Source organism: Procambarus clarkii, chromosome 67 (assembly GCF_040958095.1).
Source record: "Procambarus clarkii isolate CNS0578487 chromosome 67, FALCON_Pclarkii_2.0, whole genome shotgun sequence".
Lineage (NCBI taxonomy): Eukaryota > Metazoa > Arthropoda > Malacostraca > Decapoda > Cambaridae > Procambarus > Procambarus clarkii.
In genome coordinates, this window is record NC_091216.1 from 21,033,239 (window position 1) to 21,049,363 (window position 16,125).

The 16,125-nt window shown below is 36.8% G+C and overlaps 1 protein-coding gene across 4 annotated transcripts; it reads right to left on the reverse strand.

Annotated features, from left to right (window-relative positions):
• Nucleotides 1-263: 263 nt before the first annotated feature.
• Nucleotides 264-15,708, reverse strand: LOC123767733 (glycerol-3-phosphate acyltransferase 3-like). Of its 4 annotated transcripts, none has more exons than XM_045757688.2 (6): nucleotides 15,569-15,708; nucleotides 9,768-10,703; nucleotides 7,236-7,351; nucleotides 5,723-5,831; nucleotides 4,097-4,284; nucleotides 264-3,407 (listed from the first exon to the last, which is right to left on the reverse strand). In XM_045757688.2, exons 2-6 carry the CDS (start codon nucleotides 10,503-10,505, stop codon nucleotides 3,233-3,235), a joined length of 1,326 nt encoding a protein of 441 aa, XP_045613644.1. In that variant the 5' UTR covers nucleotides 10,506-10,703; nucleotides 15,569-15,708; the 3' UTR covers nucleotides 264-3,232. The 4 variants fall into 4 exon arrangements, with proteins under 4 accessions (XP_045613644.1, XP_045613643.1, XP_045613642.1 ...); XM_045757687.2 differs by having other exon boundaries at nucleotides 15,539-15,694; XM_045757686.2 differs by having other exon boundaries at nucleotides 15,524-15,694.
• Between the last annotated feature and the right edge of the window lie 417 nt (nucleotides 15,709-16,125).

Below are 16,125 nucleotides of genomic sequence, written 5' to 3' on the forward strand. Positions count from 1 at the left end.
TAAATCAATTGTTACACTACACTTGCATCTTTCTACTCTTCTCTCAGCATCTTGAGAAATATTTAAGTACCATGCTTTTTCCTGTGGCTTTGTGTTAGCCATGCTGGCCTAGTGCTTTTGATAATTACTTAAATGTACTGAACTACAGCAGTGCTGTATTTATTTGAGGTTGTATATATTTTTTATCATGTTTTTCTATTATGAACACTAATGTTATATTTATAAAAATATAACAAAACAATACTTTGATAAAAAAAATGCAATGAAAAGCTGCCTTTTAATGTATTTCTTAATACAAAATAAGCAATTCCTCATTTAACTTAATCACTACAATTCTTAAAGCTCCATTAAAAACTATTTCACAAGCATAAATTTCATGAGGTATGAGTATCATGCCTTGTACATAATTAATATACTGTATCTTAAACACCCAAATACCCCTTTACAGCAAGGCATTAATTAAAAAAACAAAATATATCAGGGATTTAAAAATAAAATGGTGAATAAATTATAATATATACAGTATTGTATAATGAGTGTGTAACCTTTGGTGAAATAACTTGGCACAAAATGGCCATACGTGTTTCTCTGTGCGAGTCAACCTCCAGAAATGTGCAAAGTATCAAAAACATTTACAGAGTTTCCTAAATATAAATATAGTTTAAACTATAGTACATTGAAAAATGTTTCATAAGCAAATCTACATGTTTGAGTTAGTCAGGTGTGCTAACAATCATGTTAATAAACTTTTCTAACTGCTCAAACTTTGACAATTTATTTAATCATGCAAGGCTGTGTGCAACTTTTGATTACGTCAGTAATTATCTAAAATTTTATCTAATTATAGTCATCATTACTTTTTTGTTACATTAATGATCTTTCACTTCAAGAGTTTAAACAGTAAATTATCCAAGCAAGAAACTGGAAAGCACTACAACTTGCTGCAAAAAGCACAGCAACTTTTCAAGAAAAATGGAGCAGCTTCCTAAGCAATTGTGATTAATAACTATACATTTTAAATGTGCCATATACAGCAGTAAATAGGTGCCTGGAGTTAGGCATCTGTTGTGAGTAGCATCCTGGAGGAGGAAGATCTAGATATGTCCAACTGGCTTCCTATACCATACAATGGGGAACCAAATAACCTAATGTGATAGAAGCTGTCCAAAATAATGTAGCTAACTGGGAGATAAATGCTAGAAACAGAGCAACTGATGGTGTTTCTGTTCTGCACAACATTGAAGTGCACCATATCAGAGATTGGGCAGTTTACTTTACTTTTTCCAAAGATACATAAACTTGAATTACATACAGCATTTTTAAGCCTATATGCATATCTCTATCAACAAGTTTAGATCAGGGTTCATAATTCTAACAACTCTTGTATTCCTTGATATTGAATGCTTTAGCAATCACTAAAATAGTAACATGTAAAATTTAAACATACAACCTATTTCCAGGCAAAGCAGTATTACGGCGAGTTGCCCCTTTCCTAATACTGTACAGTATACTCCTGCCAGCTACCACATTGTCCTAGACTTTCTGGATTAGATTATGTTGTATGTTGGATCACATTGGTTAGGGGATTAGTAATAGGGTAACTCCTATAACATCCTGTAACCCTTGAACAATTAACTCAACTTAATTTACACACACTTAGGAAAGTGTGACTTTCTGCATTGAGCAAGTATTGGGCATATGATAGTTGATTATCTAAAATACAAAGTTATATTTGTAGTTTTAGTACTATATGTGCATGTAATAAACAAAGCCTATTTACTGTATAGAAACAATGATATACAAATGATCCACAAACCATTCCAGACAGTTGCTGGGATGTTGATCGAAAATAATTTTGATATTGTACAGTAGTACAATTCAGTTATTACTTTGAGTGCATGGGACACATTACCCAGCATGTGGCACTTCCCAGTCTTGCCTAGATGATTTGCTGTTAAACTGTCTATGTATATTATAAAGTTCATTTATTTACATTCATTCAAAATGTATACAACACTGGTGGGTAGGAATTATGAGTTAAAATTTTTAAAATTTAAATGCCAATAGTCACTGACACAATCAAAACTTGTAGAACTAATTTGTTGAAATAATTTTAATGATGATAGTTTAAAGTTCATTAATTAAAACATAAAACAAGCCATTAATGGCAAATATATTTATATTTCTCATGAGCAAATATAAATGCACATTTCTTTAAAATACACTGTACATGTTTGAATTGGTCACACAAGTGCAAGTGGGTGAAATAGGGTAAAAAGAATTTACCAAAATATTTGTCATCAATGATTTGTTTTGTTTTAAAGAACTTTAAATTACATGTACTACCATTAACCCTGCAATGTTTGGTTATGTCAGAGCCCAGTGGAATTTAATTTTTTTTTTTATTTTAACCCAAAAATTGGTAGCTATCAGTGTTTTATAGTTATACTACATGCATTGATTATTATAAAATTAAGAAAATATGGTGAGACAACTAAAAAAAATATATATATAATTTCTGGAGGTTGACACTTCTAACTGTAATGAAAAAGAATTGATTTTAACATAAGCGCAAGGAGTCCATCATGTGGGAAGTTTGCCACATTTACTGTGAGTTCTCATCGCCTATATTCTGAGCTATTCATCACTTTGGGTAAGGGGCTATCATACAGTACCAGACATGACCGTGTCATATGCTGTTTGTCCAGTTTAAGATATTATCATATACCCCACAGTAGAACATGCAATATGTTGTATGTAACCATTGTATAGTAAGCAATGAGGCATTGTTTACATACCACACCAGATGTGAAAAGCTAGTCATAAACTATGGGAATTATTTAAAGCTGTGAAATACATGCTTATAATTGCTTCATATTATCTCAGTATGGCCAGGAACTTATCCTCACCCCAACACACACACACACACACACATACACACACAAAGTTGCCTGTAACACCACACCTCACACCAGTTCAATACAAGTATCATGGCACTAACTATAGGCCATATAGTTAGCAATAGTAAATATTGGTTATATTATAAACTCAGTGAGGCACTGATTTGTAGCATTGTTGAAGAGGACACATTTCATGATCCAGTTACAATTTTAATGGGCAATGAAGCCTGTGTCTTTGTGTTTTAAATTGTGCCTGAGCAGCTTTTCTTCTTTATTACAAACACTTGTTAACATTGATACACATAATTTACCATAACAATGGTTTTTGTCTTTTATTCCTCTTTCTCTTTTGTTGATTCGTTACTATTTATTTCTTCTACTTTCAAGTGCTTTGCAAATTCCTCTTGCTGACGCTTTTTCCATTCAGATTTCACTGGGTTGCACTTTAAAAATCCATCCCATGATAAGTCAATCATACCTCCTTGATGGGCAATCTTTGCTTTGACTCTGTAAAGAAGAGGTAATGTTAAATACATAATCACTTTTGCCAGTTGTTAAAACAGATAATTGGGTTGATAAATCGAATGATGGCTAATTGATTAAATATGAGTACAGAACTAAACTTTTATGAAGGAGGTTCGCCCATAGCACCAGCTGACTTTGAGGTAACTTTATGATTCAGTTTAATAGCTGCTGATGATTAACCCCCCCACCCCCACCTCCACCTCTTCATTTTATGTGAAAGCAACGCAAGTAAAATTTGTTTGTGTGTGTGTGTGTATGCTTAACTGCCAGGGACTAGGACTTACTGGGATGTTAAGAAACTATAAGTCATGCGTCCCATATTTACATTTAGTTTTTTCTATTACAGAATATAGTATGCAGAACCCAATTACAGTGTGTTTTTAATTATTTTTTACATTCAGACAAATATTTGAATTAAGGAAAAAGTGCCACCAATGGTCATATCATTCAGTTTCAACAAGCTTCTGTTTCTACCTAGGTATATTATCTGCACTTCCAGTTCTATTATGAATGGTGGTGAGCAACCTACAGGACACATTGTTCACACTTTGATCTTAACTTCTATCTTTTAATAACATTTATATTTGGTATATAGGTATTATTAATCTATTGCTCTCATATTATACATGTTTACAGTATAGTACTGTATTGTACTGTCTAGGGTGTTTTACCTGTCAGCAAAGGCAATGGCAGATTCATCAGGATTTCTCTTCATTGGTGGTAGATACCAGACATTGCAGACAATGGCCCAGGATGTCATCATATACACAACATAATGAAAAAACTTGTCTTGCCACCAAAAAGGGTCACCAAAACGTGCATCAAAACGAATGGCTATAGGGTGAATGACACAGTCGATCTGAAATAATGGAATACAATAAATTAATCTTTCAAAACATATATAATATTTACTAATCTACAGAGGATCAAAAAACAAAATTTTATCCATATGGTCTGAGAAAATATGGCAATGGGTAAAATTGACCTTGCATCCAACATAACATGTTGTCTATGCTCGATAATTCAAATTACTATGTGGCCCACCCATTTTGAGTTGGCTGAATTTTTACCTGGAGTGTCTAAAAATTTAAGTTCAAATTCATTTAGGTTAAGTAATCCAAATTTGTGTTCGAGAAGAGGTTAAAAACTCGAACTTGAATTTATTCAGGTTTTCATTCAGCAGAAATCTCAATAATCCAAATTCCTATTCAGGTTAAAAGGTCAAAAATGCAAATGTGAATTCAATTGATTATTAGGATATTCAGGCTACCTGAAACCAAATTACAGTACAGAGTTCTTACAAAACAGACATTTACCTCTAGGCCAGACTGGTAATGATCTGGCTTTGCACTTTCTTCTGATAATTACCATGCTTCTTACTTTGTTCAGTACCATGTGAAATATTTATTTAGTACTGTACCTCTTTTTTCCTTAAGTTTTCAAGTTATATTTCGAGTTATAATTACTAGTACATACTTGGAAATGAATGTTCGACAGTATAGATAAATACTGTAATAGCGTATGCATTACAGTTGTGTTTCATGAAGCGTTGCTTGTTCAGTTTCTGTCTAGGGGAATTATTTTGATATTTTTGGATGTAGATTACACAGGTTAACCAGACAATGGTCTGTTTTTGATTCACCTGCCTTTCTGGGTCTTTTCCCAGTCGATGGCAATTATGACATACTTTAAATGTAAAGTGCTCATAGGCCACTGCTTCCTGCGCCTCTCTGAGGGGACCAGGTTCTGACTCGTGGTTTCCGGTAGGCATAAGAACTTCTGTGACTGATGAACCGAAACTAATATAGCACATACCAGTTCAGACAGCTTCAGGGAGCCTCTGGAGCTCACCCAGAAATTACATTTGTTTAATTACATTCAATGCTGGTTTTATGGTCAAATTTATGTATTTAAGTTTCAAGTCAATACAATAAGGCATTCAAAAGATAATGATAATAAACCTCAAGAACAACAAAACCATATTCGACTACCTATAACATTTTCTCAGTTTATTTAAAGCCTGCCAAGTTTATTATGCAGTGTATTGTTTTACAGAGTAAGGGCAATGACACTTTACTTTGCAGTACAATTCTCTAGAAACATTATTTAATTTTAACATAAACAATCCTTGGTTCTTGGATGTATCCTATCTTTTCCATAAGATCCATAACTAATTTCTATGTGAATTGGTATGACAAAGAGAAGTCTGAAAATGTATGTCAGCACCTAACTCAAAAAGTGCTGTACAAAAAAATTCGGGTATGGCCTGAATTCAGGTATGGCCCCGATATACCTACCTCGAATGCTCCCTTCTTGAACTGCACAACTGATGTGTTGTTGACACACACACCTTCAGGGTAGATGAGGATTGGTGGAAGCTGGTCATTGCAAGCATGTTCCTTTAGTCTGAAAATGTTCAAATAAAAGGAGGACTGTGACTGAAAATCATAATTTAAATGGTAATACCTCTGCCCTATGCCAACATCTCATACTACAGGTATTGTTCTTAAAAAATTAATGAATATTCTAAAAGCAAAAATCCCTACCCCACATGTATGAATGTACAGTACTGTACTGTATTAAAATACAGTAACAGAAAGGGAAAGAATATGGGTGGAAGGTGATTGTTGAGGAAGTGGTGGTGGGGAGGTATCTTAATAAAATGTTTATTTCTAAGCCAAGGTACTTGATTGCTCCAAAAAAAAATGTATGCTCCTCCAGTCAGATCACAAACCAGCTTGGGGTCAATGTGACACAGATATTTTAATCGAATATGTTGCCAGATGTTATGCTGAAACTGTTTAAATACCCTCTTGCTACTTGCCCATCTGGCTTCTATTGCCACTCATCACTGGTAGGCAACCAGCACTCTTGGTGCTTTCTTCTTGTGCTCTCCCATGTATAAATTGAAGGTTACCAAGAACCCCTCGTGCAGTTCAGTGACAGTTTCTTCATCTTGAGATGTTAGTACGGTTATTTTGCTCTGTGGCCCATTTCTTCTAAGATGCTTCCTGAGTGTTTATATTCATTTTTTTTCATGTTTCTCATACTTAGAGATTCACACAAAATTTCACCTATTTGTTTAATGTTGAATTTCTTTCCTTCATTTAAGTAGTTATGGTTATTTTTGCCTAAGAAAGCGACAGAGTAGCTTTGGCTCAGAAATAAAACATTGAGCTCTGTAAAGTATAATACCCTTTTCTGAACTAGTTACTCTGTCTCTCCCTGGTCTTTCATTCTGTGGGTTTTTCCCCCTTGAAGTGTGTGTAGATGAATGTAAGTGTTGTCTAGACCTTTGTACATGACAAGCACTGCAACCTGGTATTGGGTAGTAGTAGTAGTCAGGTGGGCAATTAGCATGGGGTGTTTGAATATACTGTAGTGGTATATACCTTTTTGTTAATGATTTCAGAAAAAGATACTGTATCAGCATTCCCTAACGTAAAGTTAACATGCCCAGCCTCTGCAACTAAAGCGAAGCCTTAAAGTCAAGCATGGCCTAATGGGAAACAGTGTGCAGCCATAAATGCAGATGAGAAAAAAAGGATGAAAATACAGATACTGTACTGCAGATGAAACACTTTGAAGTACAATCTCTATGGGTTATCACAAATACACAAGCTAGCTGGCACTGGAGATTTAGGACTATAAATAATTGGACTATAATAATCCCTATATAAAAACATATACTAGTACTATAGGGATTTATATTTTGATCCCATATTCCATTTAACATAGAACCAGAGGAACTTTATAAATAACTTCTTTACACAATATTACCCCAGCAATCTGTAAAAGTCCATTACCTACCTTCTCACAACAAGTGATCTATCCTTGGCATCTGAACGTTCAAACCAGATATGAGTGGACGCTTTGCTCAATGCTGACATGAATATATTCAGAAATCCACCTTGCTTCTGGCCAACCTGTAAAATGAATATAAGGAAGCAGATATGATTCAATCACATTTGAGGTAATTGAGGTAGATATCTAGTCTTTTATGCAAATTATCCTTCAGCATTTTGTCCTCTTGATAGAACAATGTTAATAAATAATCGGAAAACACAAATGCTCTTCCCATCTCAATGCTCACTCATCTCTACATCTCTCTCTTGGAACTGCTATATAAATGTTAAACAGAAATGAAAATGATACAGAATACATATGAATTCTTGAATTATTTAAAATATATATAACTCCCTAGAATTAAATCAGGCCACTGAAAATTGAACAGATGCATCACAGGTATGGTGGAGCAGTGGTGGTTTGGGTGCAGTGATTGGTCAGGTGTGGTGATGTGTAAGAGATGTGATGGAGCAGTGATTGGTCAGAGGTGTGGTGATGTGTAAGAGATGTGGTGGAGCAGTGATTGGTCAGAGGTGTGGTGATGTGTAAGAGATGTGGTGGCACAAATGCTCAAATCATGCCAAAATTCCTGAATCTTTTACAAGGTATATTAAATTACTAAGGCTTCAATCCTAATGAAAGTCACTTGTATTCACCTAATTGCATTTATGAAGAATGAGTATTAGCTTCTGGGTCTTGCCTCTTGACTGACTGACCAATGTGATGCCTCTTTATATGGGTTTGTAATTTTTTGCAACTAAATCTGTACATTCGAGAGCATATCTCTGCTCAAAATGCTATGCATATTCGTGGCCTTGCAAGAATGTACAAATACCAATCTTATGTAATCTCACCAATACATTATACTTTTTTCGTGAATAAATTATGATTATTATATAATTTGCCTTAAGTTACTTGCCCAAGAATTTGTAAAGTGGAGGTAGTAAATTCATCTTGTCCACATACAGTACTGTACATGTTTATGAAAATATAAAGTTTAGCTCTATTCATGTAACTGAATGTGAACTTTATTATCTTTGTTACAGAGAACAGATGTTGTAACACTGTAAAGGTGTTTGGTATTTAATATACACTGTATACATAGAACATGAGTCAGCCAGACAGGATTTTGAGAGGCACCACGTTGTCTGGCCCCAGTAATTAAGAACTCAAACATCTAGTGTTAATGACTACAAACCGACCAGTGGTGAGGTCGTGTGACTTGACCTCGCTTCTGCTAAGCCAATAATAGCCGACGGTTGGTGGTGTCTTTCCATCAAACAAGCCGCTGGTTAAGGTGTGGCTTGGTAGATGGCCTGGGGCCATCTAGTCTTTGTACTTGTACCTTTGTATCTGGAAATCAAATTTCCAGTGAGGATGCATCTGTGCATCCTCACATGTACATGATAATGCATCTCTGTGAACCCTCACATGTACAGTACTATACACGGTATGCACCTGTGTGCATCCTCATACGTACATGTTGTGCAAGTATTTTTTAATATGTCCATGACATCTAATTTTAATTTAAATAATTTTGAGAGGGACAAGATGGCAGTCTATATATATCTACTTTAAGCTTGCATTAAGGTCCCCTTACAAGGTTGAACTGCTGACTCTTCCCAGGATGCAACCCCACAACAATTGCCTAACTCCTGTGTATCTATTTACTGCTAGATGAACAGAGGCAGTAGGTGAAAAGAAATATGCCCGACCATTTCCTGATTGAGTGGAGATCAAACCTGGAATCCCCAATTTTGAGTCGAGAACAAAGTCAACATGTAAGTGACATGCAACCTGTAGTGTAGAGGTCAGCACAGTCAGTTCACAACCAAGATGTCCCTGGTTTGATTCCCACTCAGAATGCAGACAACTGAACTCCTTTTCTTTCATCTGTTAACATATCAGTAAATATGTAGTGGTATTTTGCCCAGGAGCTAGGCAACTGTTGTGGGGTTACATCCTCGATATCGTCAGTCATTGGCTTAGGGGAAATCTCATTATGCCTAATAAACCCTGTCTCCAATAAGGTGAAATCAAACTGTTTACAGCACTGCATGTTCAAAGCATGAAACTGTGTTTTCTAAAATGTAAATGGCATATCTATGTGCATCCTCTTATGTACAAGGCATGCATGTGTACATCCTTGCACATACATAGAAGATGTGTGTCCACACGTCTGCATGCATATGCACTCATGTCTCTCTTCATGTGCATGGGTATACATGTGTCATAGTCCTAACATGTGGATGTATTACATATGTTGATACATGTGTGGGGTACATTTAAATGCATGTGCATGCTTATGAGGCTAAGTAGTTGACTGTGCTTGCAGACATTAGTAGTTCTTTCTACCAGTCTGATACAGTGTACAGTACTTTTGTATAATTTTTACACCTAAGTCCACCAAGTTTTCCTTATCACTGTTAACTAAAATTTAAAAAAAAAAAAAATTAAATTGTTATATGCTCATAATGCTAACATAATCACACTTACCATATCATAGCAGTTGTTAGTAGCCAGCACCATGGAGTCTATAGGTGAAGTATGATTGGCAACAGCTATGCCATTCTTGGGAGCATTCTCTTCATTGTGGAAGGTTGCCACTAGAGACAGTGATCCTGCTATGAAATCAAAGCAAAACACAAGGAGTTTCTCATTAAGCCAAGATTTCCAGCTACCAGCAGGCAGCAGTCCAACAGCTATCATACATGTCCAAAATAACAGTATGCCAAAGACGAGAATGACAATACGTATGGGCAACAACAGGAGATAGCGAACAAGAAAGCCAACTACCCAACAGACAGTAAGACGGAATGATACAAATTCATATGAACGGTTATTTGTGCGTGAGAGAAGATTCCAAGAAGAAAGCTCTTCTGGTAGAAAAGATTTTGTAAGGTCATCTTCCATGATGGCTCCCATTCCTGCACTTATGTATTCAAGTACATTATCAAGGTGAAATCCTTTGATGTTTTCTTTAATTCCTAGTGCCTTTGGATGATTAAGAGATAGTAGTGGTCTATCCAACTCGTTCATAGGTGTTTCTGACTCTTCCGTTTCATTGTTAGGGCGCCTCCTTTCCACACGCTCTTGCCCAAAAGCAAACAGCCTTAAAAGAAATTTTATGTAATATTTGCGTAGACCAAGGTGATGGTGAACTGTTGCTGATAAGAGAAGCACCATAAAGACAAAGGCATATAACCACCATATTATTCTCCACATCAGTTCCATAACTTTTTTTTTTTACTTTTCTAAACAGTTAACTAATCTTCAAATCACATACAGTACCTGTATACAGTATATACATAAATATATACTACAATATACAGAAGCGTTATCACAAATTTCTGTTCATCCAATATATTTTTTTAACTTTTAACTGCACCACAGTGAAAACGACACAAAACTTCCCAAGGACATCTGCATCATCTTGAAAAGAAATAAGGATAAAATTAATTTTTTATTGGAGTTTTATGTACATATACATTATGTCCATACATGCAATTATTACTATATCCACATGAAATATTAGTTTGTTTCACCTAAGCCCTTAATAACAAAAGCAAACACACAGCCAAAGAGTGAAATCCCACATTAGCCTAAAATATAAACATACACTGGTTACTCATGGTCCACAAAACACTCATATGATCACCAACCAGTACAGTATCTGTATCAATTCTAAAATACATCAGTGCACTATTCATAATTCAAGTTATGTACTTTACTTTGTGTTAAAATACATAACTCCCAAGTCATAACATACCAATTTGTGGCAAATTTCAATGCAACAGTTAAGTGTTCGTTTTTAATTATTGCAAGCATATGCAGTTAACAGTACAGTACAATATATTCTAATTTAGCAAACCCCTGATTTAACCAGACTTGTGGTTGTGTTGGATACAAGCTCAATTTATGGAGCAATTCACTGGATACATACTAATATGTGATGCTGCAATATTATACAACCCATCCTCCTGCTTAGATTGTATAGTACTTTCTGTAACTCTGTGGAACATTGTACATACATACATATATGTAATGGACAGTTAGTACAGAAGAATTTGATGGTATTCACTTTATGTCTGAAAAAATAAAGATTAAACAATCCATGGCTCACAAATGGCATTCTCAACTCAATCAACAAGAAACATGAATATGAAAAGAAAGTTAGGATTGGCCTAGTTTCAAAGGAAGTAGCTAAAAGGTACTCATCAATGCTTACCAGTATCATAAGAAAGGCAAAACTTGCATATTATGTGAATAGATTCAATGAAGCAAAAGGCAACATGAAAAACACTTGGAAAACTATCTCTAGTATCCTAGGAACTAAACAACACTCACATAACCAAATAAAACTCTACAAGGATGGGGATATACCGTCAACTGATTTAGAAATGGCAAATGAATTTAATAGTTTCTTTTCATCGGTTGGTGCTAATCTTGCCAGTAAAATCCCACAGACTCAGACACATATTAACACATATCTCTCAGGCAGCTATCCAAACTCTCTTCTCCTTTCACCAATCAGCCCGGCAGATGTTGTGTCCATCATACACTCTCTAAAAACCAAGGCAGGGAACACCAGTGAAATTCCGTCCATTGTGTACAAGAGAGCCTCCCATGCCCTTGCCCCACCCATAGCACTACTGTTCAACAAATCTATAGAGTGTCACACCTTCCCTGATATCCTCAAAAAAGCAAGAGTAACGCCAGTCCATAAAGGAGGCAATCCGGTGGACATAAACAATTATAGACCAATATCAAATCTACCCATTCTATCAAAAATATTTGAAAAAATTATTTACAAACAGCTCTATTCCTACCTCGTAAAATTCGACATACTCAGCCCCTGCCAGTTTGGCTTCCGGTCCCAAAAGAGTACCAATGATGCAATCATTAGTCTCCTTGACATTATCTACTCAGCCCTTGACAAAAATGAGTTTCCGATTGGACTCTTCATTGACCTAAGAAAAGCCTTTGATACTGTTAATCACAACTACCTCTTATTTAAACTCCAGCATTATGGAATCCGAGGCCTTGCCCTTGACTACATCCGATCCTATCTTAGTGACAGACACCAATATGTAACCATCAATGATACAACTTCTTCCACTCTACCAATTACCGTTGGAGTGCCACAGGGCAGCATCTTAGGACCTCTTCTATTTCTTATATATATAAACGATCTGCCTAATGTCTCTAATATTCTCAAACCTATATTGTTTGCTGACGATACTACCCTTATCTACTCAAACCTCAACCCACATACACTAAATAATGTTGTGAATAATGAATTAAAAAAAGTCCACTTATGGATGTCAACGAACAAACTAACATTAAACATCATTAAACATCGAAAAGACTTACTACATCTTATTTGGAAGCAAATCATCAAATGCAATTCAGCTACAGATAGACAACATTAACATCAGTAATAAAAATGATGGCAAGTTTCTTGGCCTATTCCTAGACAAGAGACTCAACTTCAGCACCCACATTCAACACATAACTAAGAAAGTCTCTAAGACAGTTGGTATACTCTCCAAAATCAGATATTATGTTCCTAACTCTGCTCTCCTCTCACTATATTATGCACTAATCTACCCCTATCTTAATTATGGTATCTGTGCATGGGGGTCTACCACTGCAAACCACCTTAAGCCCATCATCACACAGCAAAAATCTGCTATCAGAATAATAACTAACTCTGCTTTCAGACAACACTCAGCTCCCTTGTTTAAATCTCTAAACTTGCTAAATATTAACTCCCTCCACACATTCTCTTGTGTCAACTACATTTACAAAACCCTGTTCTTAAATGCAAACCATGCTCTGAAACTCTCCCTGGACAGATGTAATAGGACCCATTATCACCACACCAGAAATAAATATCTCTTTGATATCCCCAGGGTCAAACTTAATCTGTGTAAACACTCTATGCAAATTAAGGGACCTAGTCTATGGAACTCACTCCCTAGTGAATTGAAAAACTGTAAAACTTTTGCCTTATTTAAAAGCAAAACCAAAAAGTACCTAACTTCATCTATTTAGTTTCCTACACTGAGCTTTAAATTTGCTCTGTACCTAGTGGTACCCAATCTCCTAATTTTTATGTAATATCAAACAACCTTATCATTGTGTTCATTGCTGTCTTCTTTTATGTGCTAGCCATATGCTGTATTGTGACTACCAATTTTTGTCAACTACCATTCAAGCTGTCATTGCAATCAATCTTATATTGTTTCTGCTGTATTGTGCCTACCAATTTGTTGTCAACTACCATTTTAAGCTGTCATTGCAATCAATCATAGCTACCTATGTGCTTTAATATACTGTACCTATAATTTTCTCTCATCTTTTTTTTTTTCATTCCATGTAATCTGTTATCATTTTTTTGTCTATAAATTTTGCAAGTATTTACCTCCTTAAAATTTTCTTAGATTAAGGACCTGCCCGAAACGCTGCGCGTGCTAGTGGCTTTACAAGACTGTAATTACCATAATTGTATCCTCACATTCCTTATGTACATTCTTGTATATGCATAAATAAATAAATAAATAAATAAATAAATAAAGCTAAAAACCAAACTTAAATATTCCTAGACCTAGTACTGTATAGCACATATATGTACAATATTAAGCCTCAGATAGGATGTATTAGGCCTAGGAACGTTAGATTAGGTTAAGTTTTCTTTGCAGCATCAGTACAAAAACTTGTACAAAAACTCTGTTGTACAAAAATGGTTTGTCCAAATTCAACAGTACTGATTTTTACTCTAATTGTCATTTATGTCAATATATGTACAAAGGTCCTCATCGTTACTATAAGGACAGTACAGTACTGCCTAAATAGGAGGATGGGCTGTATTATTATATAAAACTGTTAAGATTTAGTGTACTACAACTTGGAAATAGTTTGTAGTTGACCTGATAATATTCAACATATTCATAACCTTTATCTGTACTTGTTAAAGATTCATTATACAGTATTAGGTCCTTTAATTACTTATGAGAAAGCATAATACTTTCTCTGATACAGAGAACAACAAATATAACATTCTAAAATACATCTGTATACAGTATACTGTTTCAGTAACAGGTTGTTGATTTGTGGAATCAATTACCGCATAACATAACTGACGTAGGATTCCTTGATTGTTTCAAGCATAGGTTAGACATATATATACAGTATACGAATGAGTTTGAGTGTATATAAATTGGAGCTGCCAAGAATGGGCCAATAAGCCTTCTGCAGTTTCCTTGATTTTTATGTCCTTATATACAGATACAATATAGATACAAGTCACACTAGATATCTTGAGGTTATCTTGAGATGATTTCGGGGCTTTAGTGTCCCCGCGGCCCGGTCCTCGACCAGGCCTCCACCCCCAGGAAGCAGCCCGTGACAGCTGACTAACACCCAGGTACCTATTTTACTGCTAGGTAACAGGGGCATAGGATGAAAGAAACTCTGCCCATTGTTTCTCACCGGCACCCGGGATCGAACTCGGGACCACAGGATCACAAGTCCTGTGTGCTATCCGCTCGGCCGACCGGCTCCATCGCTCGGCCGACCGGCTCCATACAATACAGTATAGATACAATAGTTTGTCAACAGATTCTAAAACTTGTTTAGCCTAACCCAGTCCAATCCAACCCAAATTCACCTAACTAAACCCAACCGATCATCAGCTAATACACCCTGATGTGGGAGATATGAGCTAACATCTCCCCAATATCCTAACCTAAGAATATATACTATTTCAACAATCAGAAAATGAGCTTTGTTGAACTATCTTATATAGGATTTGATCAGTCCAGCAACGAGGAGACCTGGTCGAGGACCGGGCTGTGGGGACGATGAGCCCCGAAAACATCACACGGTAACTTCAAGGTAACCCCATAGACATAGCCCAGCTGTACAATATAGCACCTCCCCTAACTTAATATAATTACAACATTGTATAGTACTATAATTTTATTTTGTGTGAAGACTGGTAACTCTCAAACACTGACCCAGCCAATAACTGAAGACCCCTATGTTGCATGCACTAAATATTTAGCTTCATACCCAAGACAGTTCACCAACGTAACCACATTAACTAAAGCAACCACATCCCAGCCAAACACTTATAAAAGAAGCTGTTAAAAAATGTTGGCAAACAGTCTTCGGTGCAAAGTGACCTGTATTCTACCTTAAAGTCATCAGGCTGTTTTATTTATATTTACTTAAAAATATATACAAACCCCACAGCCACCAACTTGTAGCCACACACACTGACACCTTCCTACTTGCTGGTGTAGAACACCAAGTGTGTAGAGTGGTGGAAGAGAGGGAGTAGGAGCAGCACGTGCAGGAGCGCCAGGCCACAGTCTGTGTTGTGTAGCTCAGACATCTGTGTCACCAGCCTCCTCCCTCCTCCTCCCATCACCAGCCTCCTCCTCCCATCACCAGCCTCCTCCCTCCTCCTCCCATCACCAGCCTTCTCCCACTCGCCCCCCATCACCAGCCTCCCATTCACCCCCCATCACCAGCCTCCCACCACCCCCCATCACCAGCCTCCCACCACCCCCCATCACCAGCCTCCCACCACCCCCCATCACCAGCCTCCCACCACCCCCCATCACCAGCCTTCCACTCACCTCCCATCACCAGCCTCTCACCACCCCCATCACCAGCCTCCCACCACCCCCCATCACCAGCCTCCCACCACCCCCATCACCAGCCTCCCACCACCCCCCATCACCAGCCTCCCACCACCCCCCCCATCACCAGCCTCCCACCACCCCCCCATCACCAGCCTCCCACCACCCCCCATCACCAGCCTCCCACCACCCCCATCACCAGC